At 49.5% G+C, this 23,294-nt stretch overlaps 1 protein-coding gene and 1 long non-coding RNA gene across 3 annotated transcripts; both read left to right on the plus strand.

Annotated features, from left to right (window-relative positions):
* Positions 1 to 295: 295 nt before the first annotated feature.
* LOC148184967 (uncharacterized) lies at positions 296 to 11,329 on the plus strand. Of its 2 annotated transcripts, none has more exons than XR_015771922.1 (5): positions 296 to 375; positions 2,678 to 2,872; positions 3,584 to 3,784; positions 5,643 to 5,828; positions 10,850 to 11,329. It is a non-coding gene; the product is annotated as an uncharacterized LOC148184967 (long non-coding RNA). The 2 variants fall into 2 exon arrangements; XR_015771923.1 differs by lacking the exon at positions 10,850 to 11,329 and adding an exon at positions 10,222 to 10,335.
* Positions 11,330 to 11,447: 118 nt separating this feature from the next.
* On the plus strand, positions 11,448 to 17,547 carry LOC102112065 (claudin-17). The gene has a single exon (XM_088051464.1). The coding sequence runs from the start codon at positions 12,999 to 13,001 to the stop codon at positions 13,641 to 13,643; it is 645 nt and encodes a 214-aa protein (XP_087907590.1). The 5' UTR covers positions 11,448 to 12,998; the 3' UTR covers positions 13,644 to 17,547.
* Positions 17,548 to 23,294: the final 5,747 nt, after the last annotated feature.

The following is a 23,294-nucleotide window of genomic DNA, read 5'->3' on the forward strand; positions in this document are numbered from 1 at the left end:
GGGACAATGAATCTGTTCTTTCCTGTGAGACAGGGCTCCCAGGGACAGGGTGGGATTGTTGGGGGTGGGTGTGTGTGCAGGGCTGGATTCGGTGATCCTTCCAGGCTGGGTTATTCTGTGTTCCCGTGGCACAGGAGGCTCAATGGGATGCCAGGAACAGCTGTAAGAGGCTGTGTGAGCCTTCCCAGGTGCAGGGCTGGCTCTGGATCCCTGCTGCAGGTGTACTCCTCATCTGGGGCTGAGGATGGGCTCTCAGATAAAAGCAGAGCTCCCTGCTTCCAGGGCTGAGCCTTAGGAGTGATCACACACATGGACCTGCACTCACAGCAGGGAGGGACCCCACACCTGGAGCCTTTCTGGAAAGGACTTGGACAGGTAAGAACGGCTTCCCTGGGCACCCTGTGCCACACCAGCCTCACAGGGAAGGATTCCTTCCTCAGCATCCACTCTAAATCTACCTTTATTCAGTGGGAAGCCATTCCCTGTGTCCTGTCCCTCCATGCCTTGTCCCCAGTCCCTCTCCAGCTCTCCTGGAGCCCCTTCAGGCCCTGCAAGGGGCTCTGAGCTCTCCCTGAAGCCTTCTCCTCTCCAGGTGAGCACCCCCAGCTCTCCCAGCCTGGCCCCAGAGCAGAGGGGCTCCAGCCCTGGAGCAGCTCCGGGGCCTCCTCTGGACTCTCTGCAGCAGCTCCAGCTCCTTGTGCTGCTGGCCCCAGGGCTGGGGCAGCTCTGCAGGTGGGCTCTCACCTCAGCTCAGGGGCTCTCCACCCATTCCCTGCCCTGGATTTTCCCTGCTGAACTCCACAGGTTCTAGGCAAGCAGGTAAATCAGAAATTTTGCTCTAATTCCCACCTGTGAAATCCTGCTGCAATCATCGAGGCACCTGGGCTGTAACAAGAGCAGCCTTGCCCAGTGGTTTTTATCTTTAATGAACCATCATGTCACGCTTGTGGAAGGGCTGTGAGTCAGGATGGGCAGCCCTTCACAGCAAGAATGGCAGGAATGCTGAATACAAAAGCCTGGGGACCTGTTAGAAAAGAAAATGAAATGTAATGTGGTGCTGCAACCTCCAATAGGTTGGAGCAGAAGGGCCACAAATGATAGGCTTTGTCCAGAGATGTGAAACTTTTAATCAAATCAGCTCAGCAATATTTGTACCCATCTGAGGTTTCAGCTCTCTCTCTCAGAGCCAGAGTTCAGGGAGGTGTAGCCTCTGAAGCTCCTCAGCCACTGTGTACCTACAGAAATCCAGTTTTGGAGCTGCATCCCTGTTCCCAGCCAGGAAAATATCCTGCATTAGCATCTCACCAGTTCAGGGAAACCTGAATTTCCTGCACCACCTGTTCATCCAGGGGGGCATCATCACAGTGCTCTCTGCTTGCTGGGTGGGATTTAAAGCCTGAAGAGCTCCCAGGGGAGCTGTGGCAGGGTTATCTCCTCCCCAGAGAGAGCAGAGGTGCAAGGAAAGCTGTGAGGAGGGGGAGGAACATCCCACACCAGGGGATGAACTGGGAAATGAAGTGTCAAAGGGACAGGGAACAGAATGTCCTGGCCATGGGGACCTGTTTGGAGCAAACCCACACCAAACCAGCCCTGAAATGTTGTGTGTTCCCTGCCCAGGCAATGCTGCAGTTGCTTTAGGCCCATATTTTAAGGATATTTCAGGTCCAAATACACAGAATAAAAATGTCTGCAGCTCTCACCTGCTCTGGGGAGGAGGGCAGAGCTGGGAGCACCGAACAGGAAAACACACAGGAAAGTTGGGAACTGACTTCAGGGGCATTAATTCCTTAATGTAGTGAGAAAGGAGGAGGAAAAGAAAGGTTAAATTATGCCTGCACATATTTGTTTTCTGGCACACTAATAGGATCCTGTGGCTGACAGCAAGCTGTGATTAGCTACTCGCAGGCATTTTTGATATTTCCCCGTGATGAAATGACATGTTTGAATACAGAGGAGAAGAAATAATGAGATTCTTGACTTGCCCCTTTCCTGTGTTTTAATTATAAACGAGCAGATGCAACTCATAACATTAAATAAGATTTCCCCACATTTCCTTCCAAAAACAGTTTTGAGCAAGATAAGGCACTTAAATTTAATCCTTCCAAGAATGCACAAATACTGAATCCTTGATGCAGACACAATCTTACCACGAATTTACACGGAAGCTTTTTCAAAGGAAGGTTTTTCAAATTAATCAATAACGTGCTTAAGTTATATTTGCGCAGCTAATTATTTTCCATGTCCTGTAAATCCGAGCTTCATCAGCCTCAGAGAGAAAGCTGCCCTGCTGTTTGCACCCCGTTTGTGTTTGCCTCCTGATGCATTATTGCAGAGCTTGTTTATTTGTTCTGCTCGGGCTGGCAGCTTTTCCTCTGCTCTTTGAATGGCAACCACGGGGCTGCAGAGCCCAGCAATGATAATTCCATTTCTCTGGGTTCACTCTGTCAAATCCATTCTAGCAGGGAAAGGCTGGGCATTTCTAGGCTCTCCTCAAAGCCTTCCCTGGAGGAGCAGATTTAGCCCCCCTCTTCCCCCAGGAAAACTTGGGGATGTTTTTGATGGTGGAAATGGAGCTGGGCTCTCAGCCTGGGGATTTTGAAGGGCACAGCTTTGAGTGTGGGCTGGATGAGATGATGTTTAGGGGCTCCTTCTGACCTGAATTATTCTGTGATTCCAGGCATCTGCTCATCCAAGAAATTTTCCCCCCTCAGTTTTCCTGAAGCCCTGGACCCAGAGGTGACTGCAGCAGGCAAAGCAGCAAACAAACCCAAAAGGACAAACCAGGGCTCAAAGGGCCAGAAGCAGAAGGAGAGGTGCCCTGCCTTCCCAATTTTCCATGTTTTCATGGGCAGCAGCCAGCTGCAGAGGTTGGGTAAGTCAGTGGAGACGAAAGACAAACTGAATTTGGAAAGATTTGTAGAATGCTTCTTACTTTGCCTCCCCTCCTAACCATGGTTTTGCACACGGGAACACACTTGGGGAACATAAAATATTCCCTGTAAATGGGACTTTTATCCCTTCTCTATCCCTGGCACGTTTAGCACTTCTGCATTTGCTTTCTGCTTTTGAAGAGATATAAATGGCAAGAGAAAAACTGGAGGCAAGAAAGTTCAGATGAATAGCAGCAGGCTTGTATTTCAATATCTAGGTAGTTATATCCTAAATTGTTCTTTTATTGTGTAACAAATTAGGTTTTCTCTTAACATATGGAGTTCAATTTTGCCACAAAAGAATCCTAGTTTATGCCTGGGTTTTTATTTCCCATGCTAGGGCACGTTCAGAGATTAGGCTGAATATTTCATGCATACATTCAAAGCTATAAGAGTCTGTAAAAAGGATCTACTGTTCACTGTCTGTTTGGGGTTTTTTCTTAGTTTTTTTTTTTTACCTATGGTTTCTGTTGTTCTGGTTTTCACAAATGTCTTCACCTGGCATTTTCCAGGTGAAAGATCTTTAAAGAAAGACCACATCACATCACACAAGAAAGCTTCAATGCCTTAAAAAAGGCAAAACCATCTTGCCATAAATGTAAAAGGTTTTTGTTTTGGTTTTTTGAAATAGAAGTGGTGTTTTTCTGATGTAGTTTCAGGTAGAGCTCTCACAGGTCTCGGGGCACCGATGCTTCCCACTGCACTTCCATCAGACTTCTGCAGAGGGAAAGGATTTGTTACATGGCTTAAATCCCATCCTGAGGAGCTGAATGTGCAATCCTTTAAGCACAGGGATGTCTCTGGAGTGCTGCCTATTCCCACAGCTCGCTGTGCAGAAAAAGGAATGTCTAGAGGTGTGTGTATATATTTTTTTATATATTTATTTCTCCCCCTTACACGGTGTTTAGCAGCTTTGCTCATCCCCTGCAGAACTGTCTCAGGTTTGGGGTTACTTCCTCTGCACCCTTCAGATTTGCTTTGTCCCTGGGTCCTGTCTCTGCAGCATCAGAGAGCTGAGGTGGAATATTCCTGTTTTTCCCACAACCCAGGAACAGCACCAGGGTTTCCCTGGTGGGACTGCTCCATCCCTCAGCATGAACACAGCCAAGGGCAGGGCTTGGGGCTTTTTATTAATTTTTAGAAATAATTACCCCACTGCAGAGCATTTGCCTCACAAGGCACATTTATCCCAAGTGGCTCTGGCTGCTCCCAGCTCTTCCAGAGGGATCCAGGATCTGGCACAAAACAGGGATGAAAACCTGCCTTGGCCTCTTGCTGCTCTCTGCTGTGGCTGGGGGCTCAGCCACGCCTGTAGGCTCTGGGTAGTGCTCTTTTGGTGCCACTTTGGGTTATCTTGGCGCCACTTTGGGTTATTTTGGTGTCGCCGTGGGTTATTTTGGTGTCGCCGTGGGTTATTTTGGTGTCGCCGTGGGTTATTTTGGTGTCGCCGTGGGTTATTTTGGTGTCGCCGTGGGTTATTTTGGTGTCGCCGTGGGTTATTTTGGTGTCGCCGTGGGTTATTTTGGTGTCGCCGTGGGTTATTTTGGTGTCGCCGTGGGTTATTTTGGTGTCGCCGTGGGTTATTTTGGTAGCACTTTGGAACAGCTTTCGGGTTGTGTGGCTCGGCTTTTGCTTTGGGGTGCATTTTGTGTGACAAACAGTAACGAAGGGCTTAAAATTAGAGCATGGTATGAAATTCTGGCCTGTTGCAATGAAGAGCAGAGTTAAGTGGCTGAGGGGTTTTTTCTGCCTGGGAAAGGAGGGATAACAGTGAATAAAGACAAGATAATAATGGTTTAAAAGAAAAGCATTCACGAAGGGATTGATTTACTGTAGGCTTAATGGAGGGTTGCGAGGAGAGTTTATCCAGCAGAAGAAGGTAAGCTGGAATACATGAAAAAATATCCCTTATTTCAGAGAATAAACACAAGCTCTCTATGTGCATCCTAATTATCCTCCTTTCAGGGAAAGTTAATATTTCCTTTGTAGCCCATTTAGGTCAAACTCATTCACAAGCTTCTTTTAGAGGCAGCAAACTCGTGGCTTTCAGCATTTCTTTTCCAGCATTGCACAAACCACAAACACTGTGCTGGTCTCTTGCCACAGGACTCTGTGGCTTATATTTAAATTTATATTTACTTTTATTTTTTTACTTTTATTTTTTTTACTTTTTTTTTACTTTTTTTTTAAACTTTTTTATTTATTTATATTTTTATTTTTTATTATTATCATTATTTTTTTAATACAGGGGTCTTTTGTGTAACCAGGCCAAGATTTTTGCTGAGACCCTTCTCTCACACCAGCATAGTTTATAGGCATAATGAACATAAAGAACCATCATAGTATTTGCTCACAGTTCCCATTAAAAGAGGCTAAATTATATTCTTCCCATTAAGACCATGTCACCATGATAGGCAACAATGTAAAGAAACAAAGCCTGGTAAAAATATAAGCAATTCCAGACAAATTGATTTAATGAATGACACAAACCAATCAATAGCAGCAATATTTTAATAGAATTTTGCAACCAATTGATAAAGTGTAACTGCAGACCCACAGAAATCAATGGAATTTTGCCTTCAACTGAACTGGGAACATAATTCAATTTGTGGTGCTTAATGAAGAGCAACATTCTTGTTCTAGAGTTTGGCTGACTGTTTTAAAAATTTCATTGGAAGTTTATGATGTGAAACCCTTTTTTTTCCTGCTTAGGGACAAGAGAAATGATTTGGGGAATAAGTGATGAAACCAAGGGGCTCTGCCCCATCCCCCTCCACTCTGCATTTTGGGCACGAATTCCATGGAAGTGGAGCCTCTGCAGGTGCACCCGGTGCCCTCTGGGTGTGCAAAGAGATGCACACCCTGCAGGTCAGAGGAGAAAAATACTCTTTGGTTCAGGTGGGTGAAGCTCTATCTAGAAAAGCTGATAGCTCTGAACTGCTCCCTCACTCTGCTGGGTGGATAAATTTGCCACAGGTGTTCCTGAGAGTTGTTCCTGCGCTAAAACCTCCAGAGCTGCCATTCTGTGGTGTCCTTGGGAATCTATCCCAGCCCTTAATAATCGTTTTCATTAGAAAGAGTTTTCAGGAAGCTTGAACCGAATCTCCTCGCTGCAGACTGAGGTTCCTTCCCCCAGCCTGCAGCTTTCCTTCAGATCACAAAGCTTTTCCTGACCTGACTCCTTCAGCCTCTCCTGCTCAGCTTCATCACCTCCAGTCCTTTCCCCTCTGTCACTCTCCTTACATTCATCCCCACACTCATTCACCCCCAACCCCAGGTTGGTTTTGGCTGCTTCTCCTCTCCCTTTCCAGGTTTGTTGCCCTAAACCTGCCCAGAGCATCCCAGGGGAAGCTGCCCAGAGCATCCCAGGGGAAGCTGCCCAGAGCATCCCAGGGGAAGCTGCCCAGAGAATTCCAAAGGAAGCTGCCCAGAGCATCCCAGGGGAGCCTCCCCCCTGCAGAGCACTCAGAGCACACTCCCCCAGGTGGTCACAGCTCGGGTAAATGGCTCTCTGAGCCTGCAGAGCCCTTCCCAGGGTGTGTGGGATGCACTGCTCTCCCTTATCCTGGGCTGTGGGGCTCAGCCAGGGACAGCACATCCCCCAGCTGGGAGTCTAAAGCAGATTTCCTTGTTGCTGGATTGCTGAGGGGAGTAGGATGAGACCCCAGAGAAATCCAACAGCAGCTGAAATCAGTGTCTGGAAATAGGAATGTGATAGTTCTCCTCCCAGTACAACCTTTTGTTGTTTGACTGACTGGTGGGTTCTGCCTCTACTTTGCATTCTTGTTACTCTTCTCCATCCCTCCAGTGTCTCTGTTACTTCCCACTGCTGTGCCAGATGCTTTAATAAGGTCCAAATGGATTCGATTTTATCAACTTTTATTTTCTAGAAAATGAAATACCAAACAAAACCTGAACTTATTTTTTTTTTTTTGCTACATCCATGCTGCATTTTATTTTACTTTCCATTTATTTCCTGAGGAATTGTTAAGCCTCCTCCACACTCGCCTCCCTAAGCTGTCCGGTGTAATTAGTAAAGAATAACGAGATCAGATCAGAGGAGCTGTTCTCCCTGGCTGCTCCAGGCTCTCACCTCACTGGCAATGGCCTTGTGTAGAGATGCAGCTCCTCTCATCCTAATGACCCCTCAATTCCATCTTCTGCCTGCAATGTGAGCCCTGCTCCTCTCCAACACAACAGCACCAGGTTTCCTGAGACCTCCTCCTACTCCATCTCATCCTTGGTTTTAAGTCAGTCTGCACACACCAGACTGTTTGCCATCCTTTTTCCTTTCCCTTCCCTAACTTCCAGCCCCCTAACTCCCAGCACAGCGTTGGGATAAATATTTATTAGACATTCCTCCTTCTCCTGAAGTGCTGTCCCTGGTGCCAGCTTCACACCTGGAACGAAAGCAGCAGCTGCTGGACCATGGGCAGAAGAATTCCCATTTTGCCTGGCCAGGAGCAGCTCTGGCTTGTCCCTGAGGAGGAGCCTCAGGAACGGGGTGCCCTGGCAGGCTGGGGGCTGTCCCCATGCAGGGACACGGGTACCAAATGACAGGGAAGCATCTTTGGAGCTGCTCGTGACGCTGGGGAGGAGTTCTGGGAGCAGAACTCCTGCAAAACCCTCCTGCTTTGGTCTGTGAGCTGGGGTCTGGGGTGGCAGTGCTGGAGCTCACTGTGGTGAGGTTCATTTTGGAGGTGGACATTAACAGCATGATTACATGCAGGATGTGTGCTTGGGAGAGGACAAAATGCGAGGGGGGACCAGACTGGACAGGAAAGTGTCCAAATCATGACTAGAAAAGATGAAAAAAGCCTCTTTTCTTCATGGCTTGAGACCTACTGGGTTAGTTGCCAGCAGTGCTTGGCTGCTGGAGAGCTCCACTTGAGGGGGTGTATCATAATGCTGGAGCTCTGAAAACCATCTTGGGAGTCTGAGCCTAAAACCTTGTTGCTGAGGGCATCAGGCAGTCTGATAAGAGCTATCACTTCTTTCTACAAACCTTGCCTCTCACCTATCTTTAGGCTATCAATCTGCCTTCTCTTCCTCTTTGATTCACCCACTGAATGTCACAAACAGAGCAGTTCCCCTGGAATTTGCTCTATTTCCAAGAGCTCAGCACCAGCAGAAGCCCCCAGACGCACTTGGAGGTGCTGTCTGTAAGCAGCAGAGTAAGACAGCAGTTTTCTGGCAGCTTCTGTTTCTGTCAGGTTGTCCTGCTCCCTGTGTGCAGGCAGGAAGGTGACAAATTCCTTGTAAAAGCCTGAAGCGGTTTAGTGGATTAAATACTCGGAGGAGTGTTTAATATTTGATTACTGTAGGGTTTCATTACTCTGCAAGCAGGTTCCTCAGTGTCCAGGAGCCAGGCTCCATCAGACATGGAAGCACTCAGAGCCTGGCAGCGCTGTCAGGCTGGGGATTTGGGGTGTGCTGCAGCAGGTGATAGGAAAGAAATGTGAGTTCTTTCCAATTCCAGTGTCAGTCAGGGCTCGCCTCAAAGCTGGAGCTGGAGGTCAGTGGCCCAGGTGAGCAGGAGAAATCCCTGTCTAAGCAGAGCAGGTGTTCCTCTCACCCCAAAACGCTTGAAGAGAGAGGGGAGGAGAGTCCTTTCATCTTTTAACATTAAAAACATATCAGAAGCGCAGGCAGCAATATTAAAGGTAGCACAAATAAAAAGGCCTCTGTTGGCTTCAGGCCATTCTCTCCTGGAGTAAGAAGAGATTCAAGATCACCTTTTGCCTCACCAGGCTGGAGATGCAGCAGTCAATCAGACTGCCAGAGGAAGCAGTGGAGCCATTGAAGTGGAGTGTGCTTTCCCCGAGCAGCCCTTTGGGGAGCTGAAAACAATGTGGTTAACCCAGCAGGTAATGACTGGAGAGTGAAAGCCACGAGCAGGAAGGACCTGATGCCACTCACCAGCTTCCTAAACAAATGATCACAGCCAGTCCCGAGCTGGAGATCCCTGGCACTGCAGTGAGCACCGATTTGAAGTGTGCCCTTGAGAAATCTCCACGTCTGCCTGCTCCAGAAGTGTTCCTGAGGCTCCAGCTCAGCCCCTTATCCTGCAGCCCAGCCAAGATCCCTGTTGCTGGTGAGGGACTCTGGACATTGTGGCTGGACATTTGTGCAGGATTGGAGCCTCTTCCTTCCTCTATAGGTGCATGTGGATGGATGAGAACTCTGAAATTAAAGGTAGAGAGGTTATTCAAAGAGGAATTAATCCTGCTTTAGGGGTGGAGTTCAGTGTTTGTGTTATTGATGCCTGTAACTGATTAAACACTGAGCCTCATCGACAGGTTCTGCTGATCCTGTGGACTGGGGATGCTCCACTTCTCCCTTTCCAAAGGGAAAGGACACTTTAAGAGGCAGAGAGGGAACAGAAGGTGGTGCCCCAGGGAGAGATTCAAATGAACATCCTGATTTGAAGGGGAGAGCAAATGTAAATCTGAGAGAGATCCTGGGAGAGATGAGGTGTAAAGGCTACGTGCTCCCTCAGCTGCCCATTTTCCTCTTTGAGGGCAGATTTTGGGGTGGGCATGTTTGCATAAGAGCTGGTCTTGTCCTCTTGAGGCAGGGAAGCATTCAAAGAGCACAGCAGAGGGATGATGCACAGTGAGGAGGCTTCCAAAGTCTGGCCAGGTGTAAGCAGGGATTTCCTTTTATTTCCTCACATCTGACCCTAACTCTGTGGTACCTTGCTGTGCCCACCCTGGCAGCATTTGTGTGGTTTCTGCTCTAAGAGAGAGGTGCTGTTCAGGGAGGTTTGGAAATGCCTCAGCCAGCCAAGCCCCTCTCTCTGAGTGCCTTCAAACGGAGCTCCTGTTCTCTGGGGGGCACAGGGATGTAAGAGCCCACTCCAGGCTGACCCAAACTCAGGATTTACCTGCAAAAAATGGGTTTTTCCACAGGTTAGCAAAGCCAGGGACTCGCTGGTATTTGAGAGCTTCAGGAGGTTTTCCATGGTCCAAGATATTTGTAGTGGTTTTGGGTTTTATCCCAGCATGTCTCCTGTAAACTTCTGAAAGCTGTAAAGCTCCTTTAAGCTTCTGAAAATTCACCTTCAGATTTCATTTGGTTCTTTACCTCTGCTGCCTCTTTCCCCTCAGGTTCCAACAAAAGGAGCCCTTCTGCACCTGCAGCAGTGTCCCCTGCGTTTCCCCCTCTCCTGCACAGGATCTCACCTACCAAAAGCTCTAATTCCCACTAAAAATGGACCCATTTTGCCCTCCCTGGATGTATTGCTGCATTTTAATCCTATTTCTCAGAGCAGTTTTCATCTTCTCTGCAGCATGCCCTGGTGATTTTCCACATGGCCTCCACTGCTGACCCCCCCAGAGCATCCAAAGGAGAGTTATTTCCCAGCACCCCTGATGGATAAAGCAGCCAGCAGAATGGATTCAGGGCATTAGGCATGGTCTGTGCTCACCTTCAGGAGCTGCCTGCCTGAAAACATTGCACAAAGAGTTTTTCTGTTAAAAAAAAAAAAGAAAAAAGAAAAAAGAAAGACATTTAAGTGCTGGTTTTAAGAGGGCTTTTCCATCATAAATTGATTTCTGGTTCTGATGTTAAAGTAAGAAATCCAAAAACCAGTTTGGGGAAGTCAGAGGTTAAGGAAGTCCAGCAAGATGGATGGAGACTGTGCTGGAGTTTAATAGCACAGGTTTTGTGTGCAGTGTTCCCCCAAGGGAGCAGTGTCTGCCAGAGAAGGGGGTTTCTTCTAGACCCATCTCTGACTCCTGGTTTCATCTCCTTCTTTGTGGCATGGTGAAAACTGCCTCAAATTTCTGCATCACAGGATTCTTCTTTTCTGTCTGTAGAAGAGTGATGTAAAACTCCTCTCCCTGTAACTACAAACCTGATGATGGATTTATTTCTGTGTTTCCCACCTCAGCTGAAGAATTTTGTTTTCTTTCCAGATTCCTGGTTGTAGACTTGAAGATGAATTGCCCAGATCCCTTGGGAACATCTACCACATAGAAATACAGCATGATACAGAATAATTTGCATTATCTCGTCCTTCCGCCACTTCCTTCCGCCACTTCCTTCCGCCACTTCCTTCCGCCACTTCCTTCCGCCACTTCCTTCCGCCACTTCCTTCCGCCACTTCCTTCCGCCACTTCCTTCCGCCACTTCCTTCCGCCACTTCCTTCCGCCACTTCCTTCCGCCACTTCCTTCCTTCCGCCACTTCCTTCCTTCCGCCACTTCCTTCCTTCCGCCACTTCCTTCCTTCCTTCCGCCACTTCCTTCCTTCCTTCCTTCCTTCCGCCACTTCCTTCCTTCCTTCCTTCCTTCCGCCACTTCCTTCCTTCCGCCACTTCCTTCCGCCACTTCCTTCCGCCACTTCCTTCCGCCACTTCCTTCCTTCCTTCCGCCCCTTCCTTCCGCCCCTTCCTTCCGGCCCTTCCTTCCGGCCCTTCCTTCCGGCCCTTCCTTCCTTCCGGCCCTTCCTTCCTTCCGGCCCTTCCTTCCTTCCGGCCCTTCCTTCCTTCCGGCCCTTCCTTCCTTCCTTCCTTCCGCCCCTTCCTTCCTTCCTTCCTTCCTTCCTTCCGCCCCTTCCTTCCTTCCTTCCGCCCCTTCCTTCCTTCCTTCCGCCCCTTCCTTCCTTCCTTCCGCCCCTTCCTTCCGTCACTTCCTTCCTTCCGCCACTTCCTTCTGCCACTTCCTTCCTTCCTTCCACCACCTCCTTCCCTCCTTCCCTCCTCTCCCTTTCTGTGGATTTAGCTTTGGCTTTGATGGTGTTGTGTAGTTACCTAAAGCTGTAATTAAATTATTACCATCAAAGGCAATGTCTGATATTTCCAAACACAAAGAGTCCACAAGCCAAAAACAAACCCCAGAACAAGTCCTTCTCCAGCAGCACTTCTAGGGGCCTTTATTGCCTTTGGTGGGCCAATTTTTTTTAGCTTGTATTTTGTACCTGGTTCAAGAGCTGGAGTAAGTTGAGCAGCAGCAATCCCTGGGCAGCCTGGGGAGGATCAGCCTCTGGAATGTGTCTGCCCAGGGATCTGCAGGCTGGGCTGTGGCTTTGTGAGAGGAACTCGGGATTTGGGCGTGGTTGCACATCCTTCCCACATTTGGAAATGTCGTTTGGGATCGAACCATTGCCCCCAGCCCCCCTGGGTCACCTGGCCACGATTACCTGTGTGGAACACGATGACAATGCTTTGCTTCTCCCTCTGCTAGAGGATTATCTCCTAACTGTGCCTTTGCTCCTGCATCCAGGGCAGGAGTGGAGTGGCTCAGCCACTTCTTTGCTCTGTTAGCCTTGTGCATTTTGGAGCTGGTAGAGGGAAGCTTTGATGTTGGTGGGAATACTTGACTTTCCTGTACCTGTCTGATATCATGATTAGGCTTTTGTAGTTGATCAAAATGAGAAATCTGCATTAAAGGGCTACATCAAGTACCTGTTGGCTTGATTTAAAGGAAAATAATAACCAGCTGCTTTCCCAGGGCTGCAGCACTTAGAAAATGAGCCCCACTCAAGCCTCAAGTTCAGCTTTTGTTGTAAGAACAACAGTAATGACCCATTTTAAACAGTATTTTAGCAGATGGAAGTTCAGGCTTTCTGTACTGGATTTCAACAGAGCTGCAATCTTGCAGTTAAGAAATTGTTAGCCCTGAAATTAAGCACCTTTAATTGAATCCCTGCCACTTGCTTAATTATAGCAGCACTTGAGACAGGCTGTGAGGAGCAGTGAAATCAGCCCTGCCACACCTCTCCCAGACTGCCATTGGCCACAGACTTGTCGGGCTTGATGGGCTGCACTCAGAGAGGATTTCAAAGCAAATAAATAGCAGGGTTTTGGAGCAGCCAGGAATGGATTTCCACCTGTTTGAACTCCGGGCTGGAGCGAGCCTCGGCCCAGAAACCTAACCTGTCTCCTCAGGAAGCTGCTAGAGCAGAAGTTCCCCATCCCAGTGTCCAGTACCTGTGCGAGTAAGTGGCTTTGGCACCGAGTGGCTTTGGCACCGAGTGACTTTGTAAGTGGATTTGGCACTGAGTGACTTTGTAAGTGGCTTTGGCGGCCCCAGGCAGGAGCTGGAGCAGCTCTGGGAGCAGCAGCATGGATTGCTGCGTGCTCCAGATCACCGGGCTCATTTTCGGTGGTGTGGGCATGGTGGGCACCTTGGCAGCCACGGCCATGCCCCAGTGGAGGGTCTCGGCCTACGTGGACGGCAACATCGTGGTGTTTGAGACCATCTGGGAGGGGCTGTGGATGGACTGCATCAGCCAGCTGGGCCTCAGGCTGCAGTGCAAGTTCTACGACTCGGTGCTGGCGCTGCCGCCGCCGCTCGAGGCCTTGCGGGCCCTGATGTGCCTGGCCGTGGGGCTGGCCGTGCTCTCCTTCCTCACGGCCGTGGCGGGGGTCAAGTACTCCCAGGGCGGCCGGGAGGGGCCCCGGGCCGTCAGCAGCCTCATCCTGGCGGCCGGGGTCGCCTTTCTGCTGACGGGCACCCTGGCCCTGATCCCGGTGTCCTGGACCGGCGGCAGCATCGTCCGGGATTTCTACGACGGCCGGGTGCCGGCGCCGCTGAAGCGGGAGCTGGGGGCAGCCCTGTACGTGGGCTGGGGCAGCGGTGCCCTGCTGCTGGCCGCAGGAGCCATGTACTGCCACGTGTGGTGCCGGGCTGGGCCGCCCGCCGGCCACCGATACCCCCGGCTGGCCCGGGCGGGAGGGCCGGCCCCGGGTGCCCGTGCCTATGTCTAGCTGCCACGGAGTGCTCTGGGCTGCCCGGGACATTCAGGATCATCCCACACCATCCCCTGCCATGGCAGGGACACCTTCCATCATCCCAGGGAACTCCAAGCCCCGTCTGACCCGGTTTTGGACACTTCCAGGGATCCAGGGCCATCCTGTGACCTTCCTACTTGACACGTGCTGATTGACTTCTTCATTTACCTCCAGGCGTGCACTGGAGGAGCAATTGAGTTGCTTGGCTGTTTACTGTGGATATCTGCTCCACAGATATCCTGGCAGCCTGGCAGGAACTGCTCTTACAGGTGTTTGGTTAGAGCCAGAATGGTTAAGTCACCATTTCTTCGGGAATGAGGAACGGCGAGGGGACAGCAGCAGTCAGGAGGCTCTCAGGGAGGATGAACAGGCTGGGCTGGGCTGGGGGGAAGGAGCTGCTGTGCAATATCCCAGTGCCCTTCCCAGAGCCCTGAGGTGCAAAGGGAGCAGGGAATTTCCCTGTGGAGCGGGCTCTGCAAGGAGCGCTCCGGGGGAAGCGTGGAGCTGGCAGCACAGCTCGCTGGCCGGAGAAGCTTCCAGTGCTGGCACTGAGATGTTTGTGCTGAGAGGCCTCCGAGACTGTCCATGGACCTCTCTGATGCTTGTGGAGCTGGTGGATGCTCCTCATCTCCTCAGCAGGGCACGGAATAGGGCTCGTGGGGCAGATTTTTAATCACTTCCCTGGAATGTGCCGTGAGAGTGTTGTCTTCCCTGCTGTTTCCACCCCTCATCTTCTGTGGCTCCTCTGTAAAACCTGGGGCACACCATCAGTCCCTGTGCTGCTGTAAAGCAGAATTAAGCAGGGAAGGCACAGACAACCCCCACCTGCCCCTCGGAGCTGCTGCCCACAGCTCCCAGCACACCCAAAAAGCCCAGCCCTGATGTTGCTCTGGCTGTTTTGTGCTTGCCAGGCTGCTCTGGGAATGCAGCCCGATCCTGTCTGTCCGTCCTGCAGGATCCAACAGTGCTTGCAGCCGGGAATTTTGTTATTCCCAGCTGCAAACCTTGGAGTCTGCACTTGGTGTCCGTGCTGCTGCTGAACACCCAAAGGAGGTCCAGTCCAGAAGGGTTGTCTGGTTCTTTACCCAGCAGTGATGGATGGCAGCGTTTAAGGGATCATTTCATGGCACAGGCTCAGCCTGACCCTTTTCTGTGCCCGTGGCTGGTGCTGAGAAAAGGCTGTAATGACTGGGCTGAGGAGAGCAGTGTCTCTGTGTATTCATTTGACTGCTCCATTTGAAAGAGAACATGGAAAGCTGCATTTAATTAAAGAAGCCTTTTATTAACTTGGCTTCAGATGAACTTAGATGAGACGGTGCTCCACAGAAATTCATTCCATGTATTAACCCACGAGCATTTGCACTGAAGGCAACCAGCTCAGATCTCGCAGTGGGAATTTTCGAGGCACCACAGAACAGGTTTCATGTCTCTGTGTTTCACCTGAGCAGTCAAATCAGCACTTGGTAATTCTCGATGGAAATGGAAGAAAACAGTCATAAATAGGCTTTGTAGCACTAAACCTTATATTTTTTCTGTTTCCTTATGAAGTCTGTCACGGCAGCTGTCACTGACAGCTGATTTCAGTGGAGTCATTCTGGTGACTCTGGTAATAATTTCCACTACCCTGAGGAACTCCACCTCCTATTTTATTGTAATTTTGCCCTATAATGCGTATTTTGTTTAATATGGAACTATTTGGTGAGTAAGCCAGAACTGCACATTTTGGAGTAATTTAGATGTGACACTTGTGATTAACAAAGCAGAGCATGAAGACATTTGCAATGCAAATTTGATACGTATTTATGTGGAGGTAATGGATTTAAATGATGTTGTATTCAGTCTAATGCAACTTTATGCAGATGTAAGTGCTTAAGAAGTAATTAAGTACAGTTTTCTATAACATTAATTAGAGGATCCTGAATGCTCCCACTATCAGTGGGCTCATCTAGGAATCAAATTGGAACAGGGTGTGCCATTTGCACTGGTAACTTTATTTTGAAAGAGTAGGAAGATAAAAGTGTTTTATTTGAGCATTTAACATCACTTTCAAAGAAAACCTGAGCATTTAATGTCTGACATTAGCACCTGATGACTACATATTGCCCCATTTCTCTCTTTTACCAGCAGATCAAAAGAGGAGCTCAGACAAAATCTCTTGAGTGGCCACATGGCAATTCCTGGGGATGTGATGGAGCATTGGAGGCTCTCAGGAATGCGTTTAAGCCTCTGTTAACATTATTTAACATTAACATTTCTGAGTTTGGTGCAGGAGCAGCTCTCTAATCTTCGGGAGGGGTAACGTGGGGATGCCTCCTCCTGCTGAGCAGGACTGACATTCCCACGCTGTGGATTCTGGCAGGGAAACGCCCAGTTAGAGGATTAGCAGATGTTTTATCTCTGAGTGCAAGGAAGGTGTTGGGCACTGAATGGGGCTAAGGGACACAGAGTTTTTCCTTTTCCTTTACCCGGTTCGGATGCTCTGAACTGACGTGGGAGCTGCAGCCTGGGAGAAGGAAAAGGAAGCTGTAAGACTTCCCTGCAGTTGAACTTTGAAATGGAACTGCTGCTGTGGATGAGTTTTGTGAGGGTAACAGAAAAGTCTGGCTGGAGGAGCTAGGACACATCCCTATGCCCAAAGCTGCACCTGCTCTGGAAAATCTCCAGCTCCTGCTGGCTTTTCTCCAGTAACCCCGAGTGCCCAAGGGGATTCCTGCAGCTGATTTGGATGGCTGAACTGTCCTTCCACGAGACAGGTGAGGATGCTCAGGAACAAGAGTAGTGCAGCAAAGACTTGGGGAAGGAGCCGCCTCTGTGCTTTGGGAGAGCCCTGGAGGCAGAGCTCGGTCACGGCGCTGGAGGGAGGGAGCAGGCTGGGAATCATCACAGCCTGGGAATCACTCTTCTCTGGCAAGGACAGAAACTCTCCTTGGCTCCACTCTGGCCTGTGGCTGGAATTTGCTGGGGAGTGGGCCAGGGGTGGCTAAAACATTGTCAGGCTGTGAGTGCTGCAGCTCTGCTCTCCTGGAGGAGGCCGGGGGAAGCTGCCCTGGTGCCCCAGGCAGAACTGGCAGAGCCTGCCCAGACTGCTTTGAGAGAGCTGATTAAATACCCTGGTTCCACCTCTGCTGTGATACCCTGCTGCTTTTATTTGCTTTAGTCTTGGTGACTGCGGGACAAAGTGGAAACAAACGTGCCTAGCTGAGACCTGGCTGTGTAGTCAAAATAAACACGTGGCCTTGCTGGGAAAATCCACAGCTGCTGGAGGTTTATGTCCTAATAGGGGCCAGAGGAGTCCTGCAACTTTATTGGAGTAAAGGCAGAGGGACCCAGCCCTCGGGGTTTTGGCTACTGATAGCTGAGTTCTCCCATCCTTCTCGTCCAGCTGAGAAGTCCAAATCTCCAGGGCCCCAGAGACCCTGCCCTGAGTGTGAGGGGCTGTGCCCAGCTGTCCTGGCTGCTGGCCCTGCACTCCTGGCTGGCTGGTACTGGCAGCAAAGCCAAATTCATTCCCAAATGAAGCCAGGTAGCCCCAAAGGAACTCAAGTAACCTCGGATCAATTAAAAAAGACTCAAATGACCTCAAGTAACCCTCAGCAGGACCGCAAATGAACCCTGTGAACTCAAGTAATCCCAATTGTGACCTCAAATGACCCTGTGACCTCAAGTAACCCTGATTGTGACCTCAAATGACCCCTGTGACCTCAAGCAACCCTGATCAGGGTTCTCAAATGACCTAAAGTAACCTCTGGAAAAACAAAAAAATTCTCAAATGACCTCAAGTAACCTCTGTAACCTCAAATGACCCCTGTGACCTCAAATAACCCTGAATGAGGCCTCAAATGACCCCTGTGACCTCAAGTAACCCCAATAGGGACCTCAAATGACCCCTGTGACCTCAAATAACCCCAATTGAGGCCTCAAATGACCCCTATGACCCCTATGACCTCAAGTAACCCCGACTGGGACCCCAAGGGACTCCTCGTCTGCCCAGTTCCCAGCTCCCCAATCATCTCACAGAGACAAGTTCAGACAAGTCTTATTTAGGTGTTTGCTTTAATTAAGGGGGAAAAAACTCAATACAAAAGGTGCCCTGTCCTTGCTGAGCTGTTGTGCAGCACGTTTTGAGGATGGTGAAGAGTGGCTGAGGCCATTGGGACCTGCTGTTCTCCAGCCCCCAGCAGTCCCACAGCACAGCTGAGAGACCAGGCAGCCATCCCCAAAGCCCCAGGTGTCCCTTTGAGGTTCTGAAATCCCCATTTCTGACAGGGCCCATGCAGGGCCTCTGGGCCGGTCCCGGTGGGGGTTTCTGCCACTCCTTCCCAGCTGGACTCACTCCAGCTGCTGGCATCCTCCTGCCCCCAGAACCTGAGTTTATTTGCAGTTCACATACCAGGCTGCTAAGGAGGAGGTGGGTTTTCCATCCCATGTTCCTGAAGGAAAAGCCATTGTGGATGGAGTGTATCCTCTCTCCCTGGCTGGCTGCTCCTGGTACCAGAGACTCTTGTTGGTTGAAAGGCTGGAAGAAGAAACCACTCTCCACTCTTCCCCCCAGGGGCTGGGGGTGGTTGCTGAGGGGGAGCCAGATGTGGCAGCCCAGATGAGGACAAGCAGACAGAACTGATAATAAACCAATAAAGCAATTTTCATCCCATTCCTTGGTCTCAATGGGAGCGTTACAGCAGGCAGCTCCACCTGTGCAGAAAAATACAGAGAGCAAGGTACAAGACCCGTGTAAGCACGGTGAGCATCGTGAATAGGTGGTTTTAGTCATACAGAATTGCAATTCTGACTTCTCTCACACTGGGAGCCAAAATATGTGCCAGCTTGAAAATAAAGCAGTGGGAGATTCCAAGTCAGAACTACAATTTAATAGGAAAATTAAAATAAATGCAGTAATACAGAAACACATTTAATAATATAAATTAAATATTATTTCATTAAATAATAGAAAATACTTTATTTATGTTATTTATATTTAAATAATAATATTTAATTAAATAATATAAAATAAATAGAGTAATACAGAGTTGGGATACAACCTGACACCCAGGTGTTGGTAGCACTCTCACTTAATGGTGCCTGCAGTCCTCCTGCAGTGACAGATGGGCTTCTGCTGAAGCAATGATCCTGTACAAAGGGTCTGGTCTTCCTCTGAAGGTGATTATGGAGCTCTTCTCCTCTGGGAATCCATAGACAAGGTGCTTGTGGTGTTCCAAATCTCAGATTCTATCCAGCTCCTCCCCCTGGGCAGAGCATCTCCCAATGGGTGATGGAATCTGAGTCATACAGAGAGATCTGGTGGCCATTAACGGAGAGATGGCCCCGAGGGAGTTATCAGAGCTGTCCTGGAAAAGAGAGAGAGAGAGAGCACTGCCCCACCTGGTTTAACAGCTCATGGAGATGGTGACAGCATTCATTCCTTCAGTTTCATCTTCTATTGTAACCTAAAACACAGCTCTGCCCAGGGGGTCCCTCAAGTAACCCCAACCAGGGGCTGCAGTGACCTCAATGAACCCCAAATGACCTCAAGAAACCCCTCCCAGGGGCTGCAGTGACCTCAGTGAACCCCAAATGACCTCAAGAAACCCCTCCCAGGGGCTGCAGTGACCTCAGTGAACCCCAAATGACCTCAAGAAACCCCTCCCGGGGGCTGCAGTGACCTCAGTGAACCCCAAGCATCCCCTGGGGTTCTGCAGCCTCAGCTCCCAGGGAAGAGCAGCATGCAGCACCCCAGAGCAGCACACCAGACCCAGGCTGGCAGGGACAGGGATGTGAACCAGACTCTCCCACAGCTTCCCTCCCTGCCTGGTCCCTCCATTCACCTTCTCCAGGAGTTGGCTCCTCTGCAGCAGGATCTGAGCAAGCCAGAGAACCCACCTGGCTTATGGTGGCCCTTCAGTTTTGCTGTACAGAGTCAGCACAGGATCTTAAACTGGGTTAAAAAAACCCAAAAGTGACGAATATTGTTCCACAAAACAACCCAGTGGGCACAGGCCAACTGACTGCTCATGTCTTTTTCCTCCTGGCCTCTCCCAGCCCTGTACAGCGAGTCTGAGGGGCGTGAGCAGAGGTACATATTTATATATCCATGTATCTATGGATATAACACACACAGTGCTAATTCCCATCCACACACACCAACAGTGCCTGAATCAATGCACCTGCTCGTGGTCCCCATGAGCAAAAGAACACCTGAGCAGTTGTTCCCCTTTTGGCATAAAATTCCGATCAGAGAAGTTCCCATGTCTGCCAGGACACATTTCTGGGCTCAGCAAGAGCTCCAGTGTGGTGAGCCTGGGTACAGCAGCGGATCCTGACACCCCTGACAATCCATTTCCAATGTTCTTTTCTACATCTGGCACATTGATTCCTTCCCAATCACTGTCCTGGTGGCTGTCCCCTTCCCTTCAGTCCTCGGGGCTCCCTGCACTTTTCCCCATCAGGTGTTGTAAAAACTGTGCATTATCCTTGCCAGTACCTTTGCCTTTTCCTCATCCCTTCTCTCACATATTTCATATCCCTGATGTGCCTTTGTGCTGTTCCTGGAGCACTCAGCCACGCTCCATCCCCTTCTCCCACTGCCTGTGGGCTCTCACCCTCCCACAGACACCAAAATCTTTGCAAAATCACTCTTCTTCCCAGTGACCCAAACAAAATCCCTTCGTGTGTCAGGCCAGGCTTTGGTGACACATTGTCTCCTACAGAGCACACCAAAGGCTGTCCCTGTGCCTTACAGGACTTTTTCCTTTCCTTTCCTTCTTTCCTTTCCTTTTTCCCTTTTCCCTTTTCCCTTTTCCTTTTCCTTTTCCTTTTCCTTTTCCTTTTCCTTTTCCTTTTCCTTTTCCTTTTCCTTTTCCTTTTCCTTTTCCTTTTCCTTTTCCTTTTCCTTTTCCTTTTCCTTTTCCTTTTCCTTTTCCTTTCCTTTTCCTTTTCCTCTTTCTCTCTCTCTTTCTCCCTCTCCCTCTCCCTCTCCCATTTCTTTTCCCTCTCTTTCTTTCCCTCCCCCCCTCCCTCCCTCTCTCAGGGTTTCAGCCTCCTTTCATCCCAAACTCCCAGCCACATCGGCTGAGCTACCAGGATGGTGCAGCCTTCCCAAACCACCTACCACACCAAAGACCCAAAACTTCAGAGATTCAGCCTTGTGCAAACCCACTTGTCTGTTCCAGGAGCCAAACTGGCTCCAGGTACCAAACCCGCTGCCCAAAGTCAGCAGGGACACTGAGCCCCATTTCAGACCTTCCCAGACACTGAGCCCCATTTCAGAGATGTTCACAGACACTGAGCCCCATTTCAGGGATGTTCACAGACACTGAGCCCCATTTCAGAGATGTTCACAGACACTGAGCCCCATTTCAGACCTTCCCAGACACTGAGCCCCATTTCAGAGATGTTCACAGACACTGAGCCCCATTTCAGACCTTCCCAGACACTGAGCCCCATTTCAGAGATGTTCACAGACACTGAGCCCCATTTCAGAGATGTTCACAGACACTGAGCCCCATTTCAGAGATGTTCACAGACACTGAGCCCCATTTCAGAGATGTTCACAGACACTGAGCCCCATTTCAGAGATGTTCACAGACACTGAGCCCCATTTCAGACCTTCCCAGACACTGAGCCCCATTTCAGAGATGTTCACAGACACTGAGCCCCATTTCAGACCTTCCCAGACACTGAGCCCCATTTCAGGGATGTTCACAGACACTGAGCCCCATTTCAGGGATGTTCACAGACACTGAGCCCCATTTCAGAGATGTTCCCAGACACTGAGCCCCATTTCAGGGATGTTCCCAGACACTGAGCCCCATTTCAGAGATGTTCACAGACACTGAGCCCCATTTCAGACCTTCCCAGACACTGAGCCCCATTTCAGGGATGTTCACAGACACTGAGCCCCATTTCAGGGATGTTCCCAGACACTGAGCCCCATTTCAGAGATGTTCACAGACACTGAGCCCCATTTCAGAGATGTTCACAGACACTGAGCCCCATTTCAGAGATGTTCACAGACACTGAGCCCCATTTCAGAGATGTTCACAGACACTGAGCATCATTTCAGACCTTCCCAGACACTGAACCCCATTTCAGAGATGTTCACAGACACTGAGCCCCATTTCAGGGATGTTCACAGACACTGAGCCCCATTTCAGGGATGTTCACAGACACTGAGCCCCATTTCAGAGATGTTCCCAGACACTGAGCCCCATTTCAGAGATGTTCACAGACACTGAGCCCCATTTCAGAGATGTTCACAGACACTGAGCCCCATTTCAGACCTTCCCAGACACTGAGCCCCATTTCAGGGATGTTCACAGACACTGAGCCCCATTTCAGAGATGTTCACAGACACTGAGCCCCATTTCAGAGATGTTCACAGACACTGAGCCCCATTTCAGGGATGTTCACAGACACTGAGCCCCATTTCAGAGATGTTCACAGACACTGAGCCCCATTTCAGAGATGTTCACAGACACTGAGCCCCAATTCAGGGATGTTCACAGACACTGAGTCCCAATTCAGGGATGTTCCCAGACACTGAGCCCCATTTCAGAGATGTTCACAGACACTGAGCCCCATTTCAGGGATGTTCACAGACACTGAGCCCCATTTCAGGGATGTTCCCAGACACTGAGCCCCATTTCAGAGATGTTCACAGACACTGAGCCCCATTTCAGAGATGTTCACAGACACTGAGCCCCATTTCAGACCTTCCCAGACACTGAGCCCCATTTCAGAGATGTTCACAGACACCAAGACCCATTTCAGAGATGTTCACACCCCTAGCTTCACCCATCGAGGTGTTTGTAAAGACATCAGCTTTCCTCTCAGACTCTTCAGCTGCTTTTGGTTTTATTTCTTTACCATTGTATCATTTCTTTGTCATATTAAAGTGAAGGAATGTATTTCCCCATTGCCAGGGAAAGACAGCTTCAGTATTTCTATAATGCTCCTTTTCTGATTCAGTGTTGGTTTTTACATTCTGCTTGGGGTTTTGCTAGACAATAAACAAAGTGGATCTGATTCCTTGGGAAATAAAATATACAAAAGTGATTTAGTGTTGGCTTCCCAGACTTGCTCATAAGAAGTTTCCTGAAGCAAACTGGTATTTCAAAACCTGAATGTCCCGAAATGTATATTCATCTCTGAGATGAAAATAAAAGATTCTGGAGCGAATAATCCACCACAAAGATACAGCCAAGGGAATAGATTTATGGTGAATACAATGGCTTAGCAAAACACTTCATTACAGCAGAGAGAGGAATCAGACAGGCTTTGGGACAAATAAATACTCACAGTCCTCAGGCCTGAGGTGTGAGGGGCATGAAGACTAGAGGAGTTTTCGCTCAGAAATGTCACATATCCCCTGCAGAAGTGGCTGGGGAAAGGGCTGTGACAGGAGGGTTTACAAGGCATGTACAGCCACAGATTTTGTTCCATTCTAGGGATCAGGAGGGGCTGAAGCCAGTGTGTTCTCAGGGACAGTAAATACAACCAATTGCCTCATTTTAAAAGCAGTTAAGGGGGACAGAGAAGATGCTACACTGAACTCAGCTGTCTGCACCAGAACAAAAGCAGAGCACAAATGGTTACCTGGGATCTCAGCCCTCCACTCCCAGCCCTTTAAAA

Source organism: Pseudopodoces humilis, chromosome 2 (assembly GCF_049639895.1).
Source record: "Pseudopodoces humilis isolate 2021_Gansu_Grassland_sample_001 chromosome 2, ASM4963989v1, whole genome shotgun sequence".
In the NCBI taxonomy this organism is placed as follows: domain Eukaryota; kingdom Metazoa; phylum Chordata; class Aves; order Passeriformes; family Paridae; genus Pseudopodoces; species Pseudopodoces humilis.

Bases quoted from the DNA above. Each gene is read 5' to 3' on its own strand.
- LOC102112065 (XM_088051464.1), top strand. From the start codon at position 12,999: ATGGATTGCTGCGTGCTCCAGATCACCGGGCTCATTTTCGGTGGTGTG.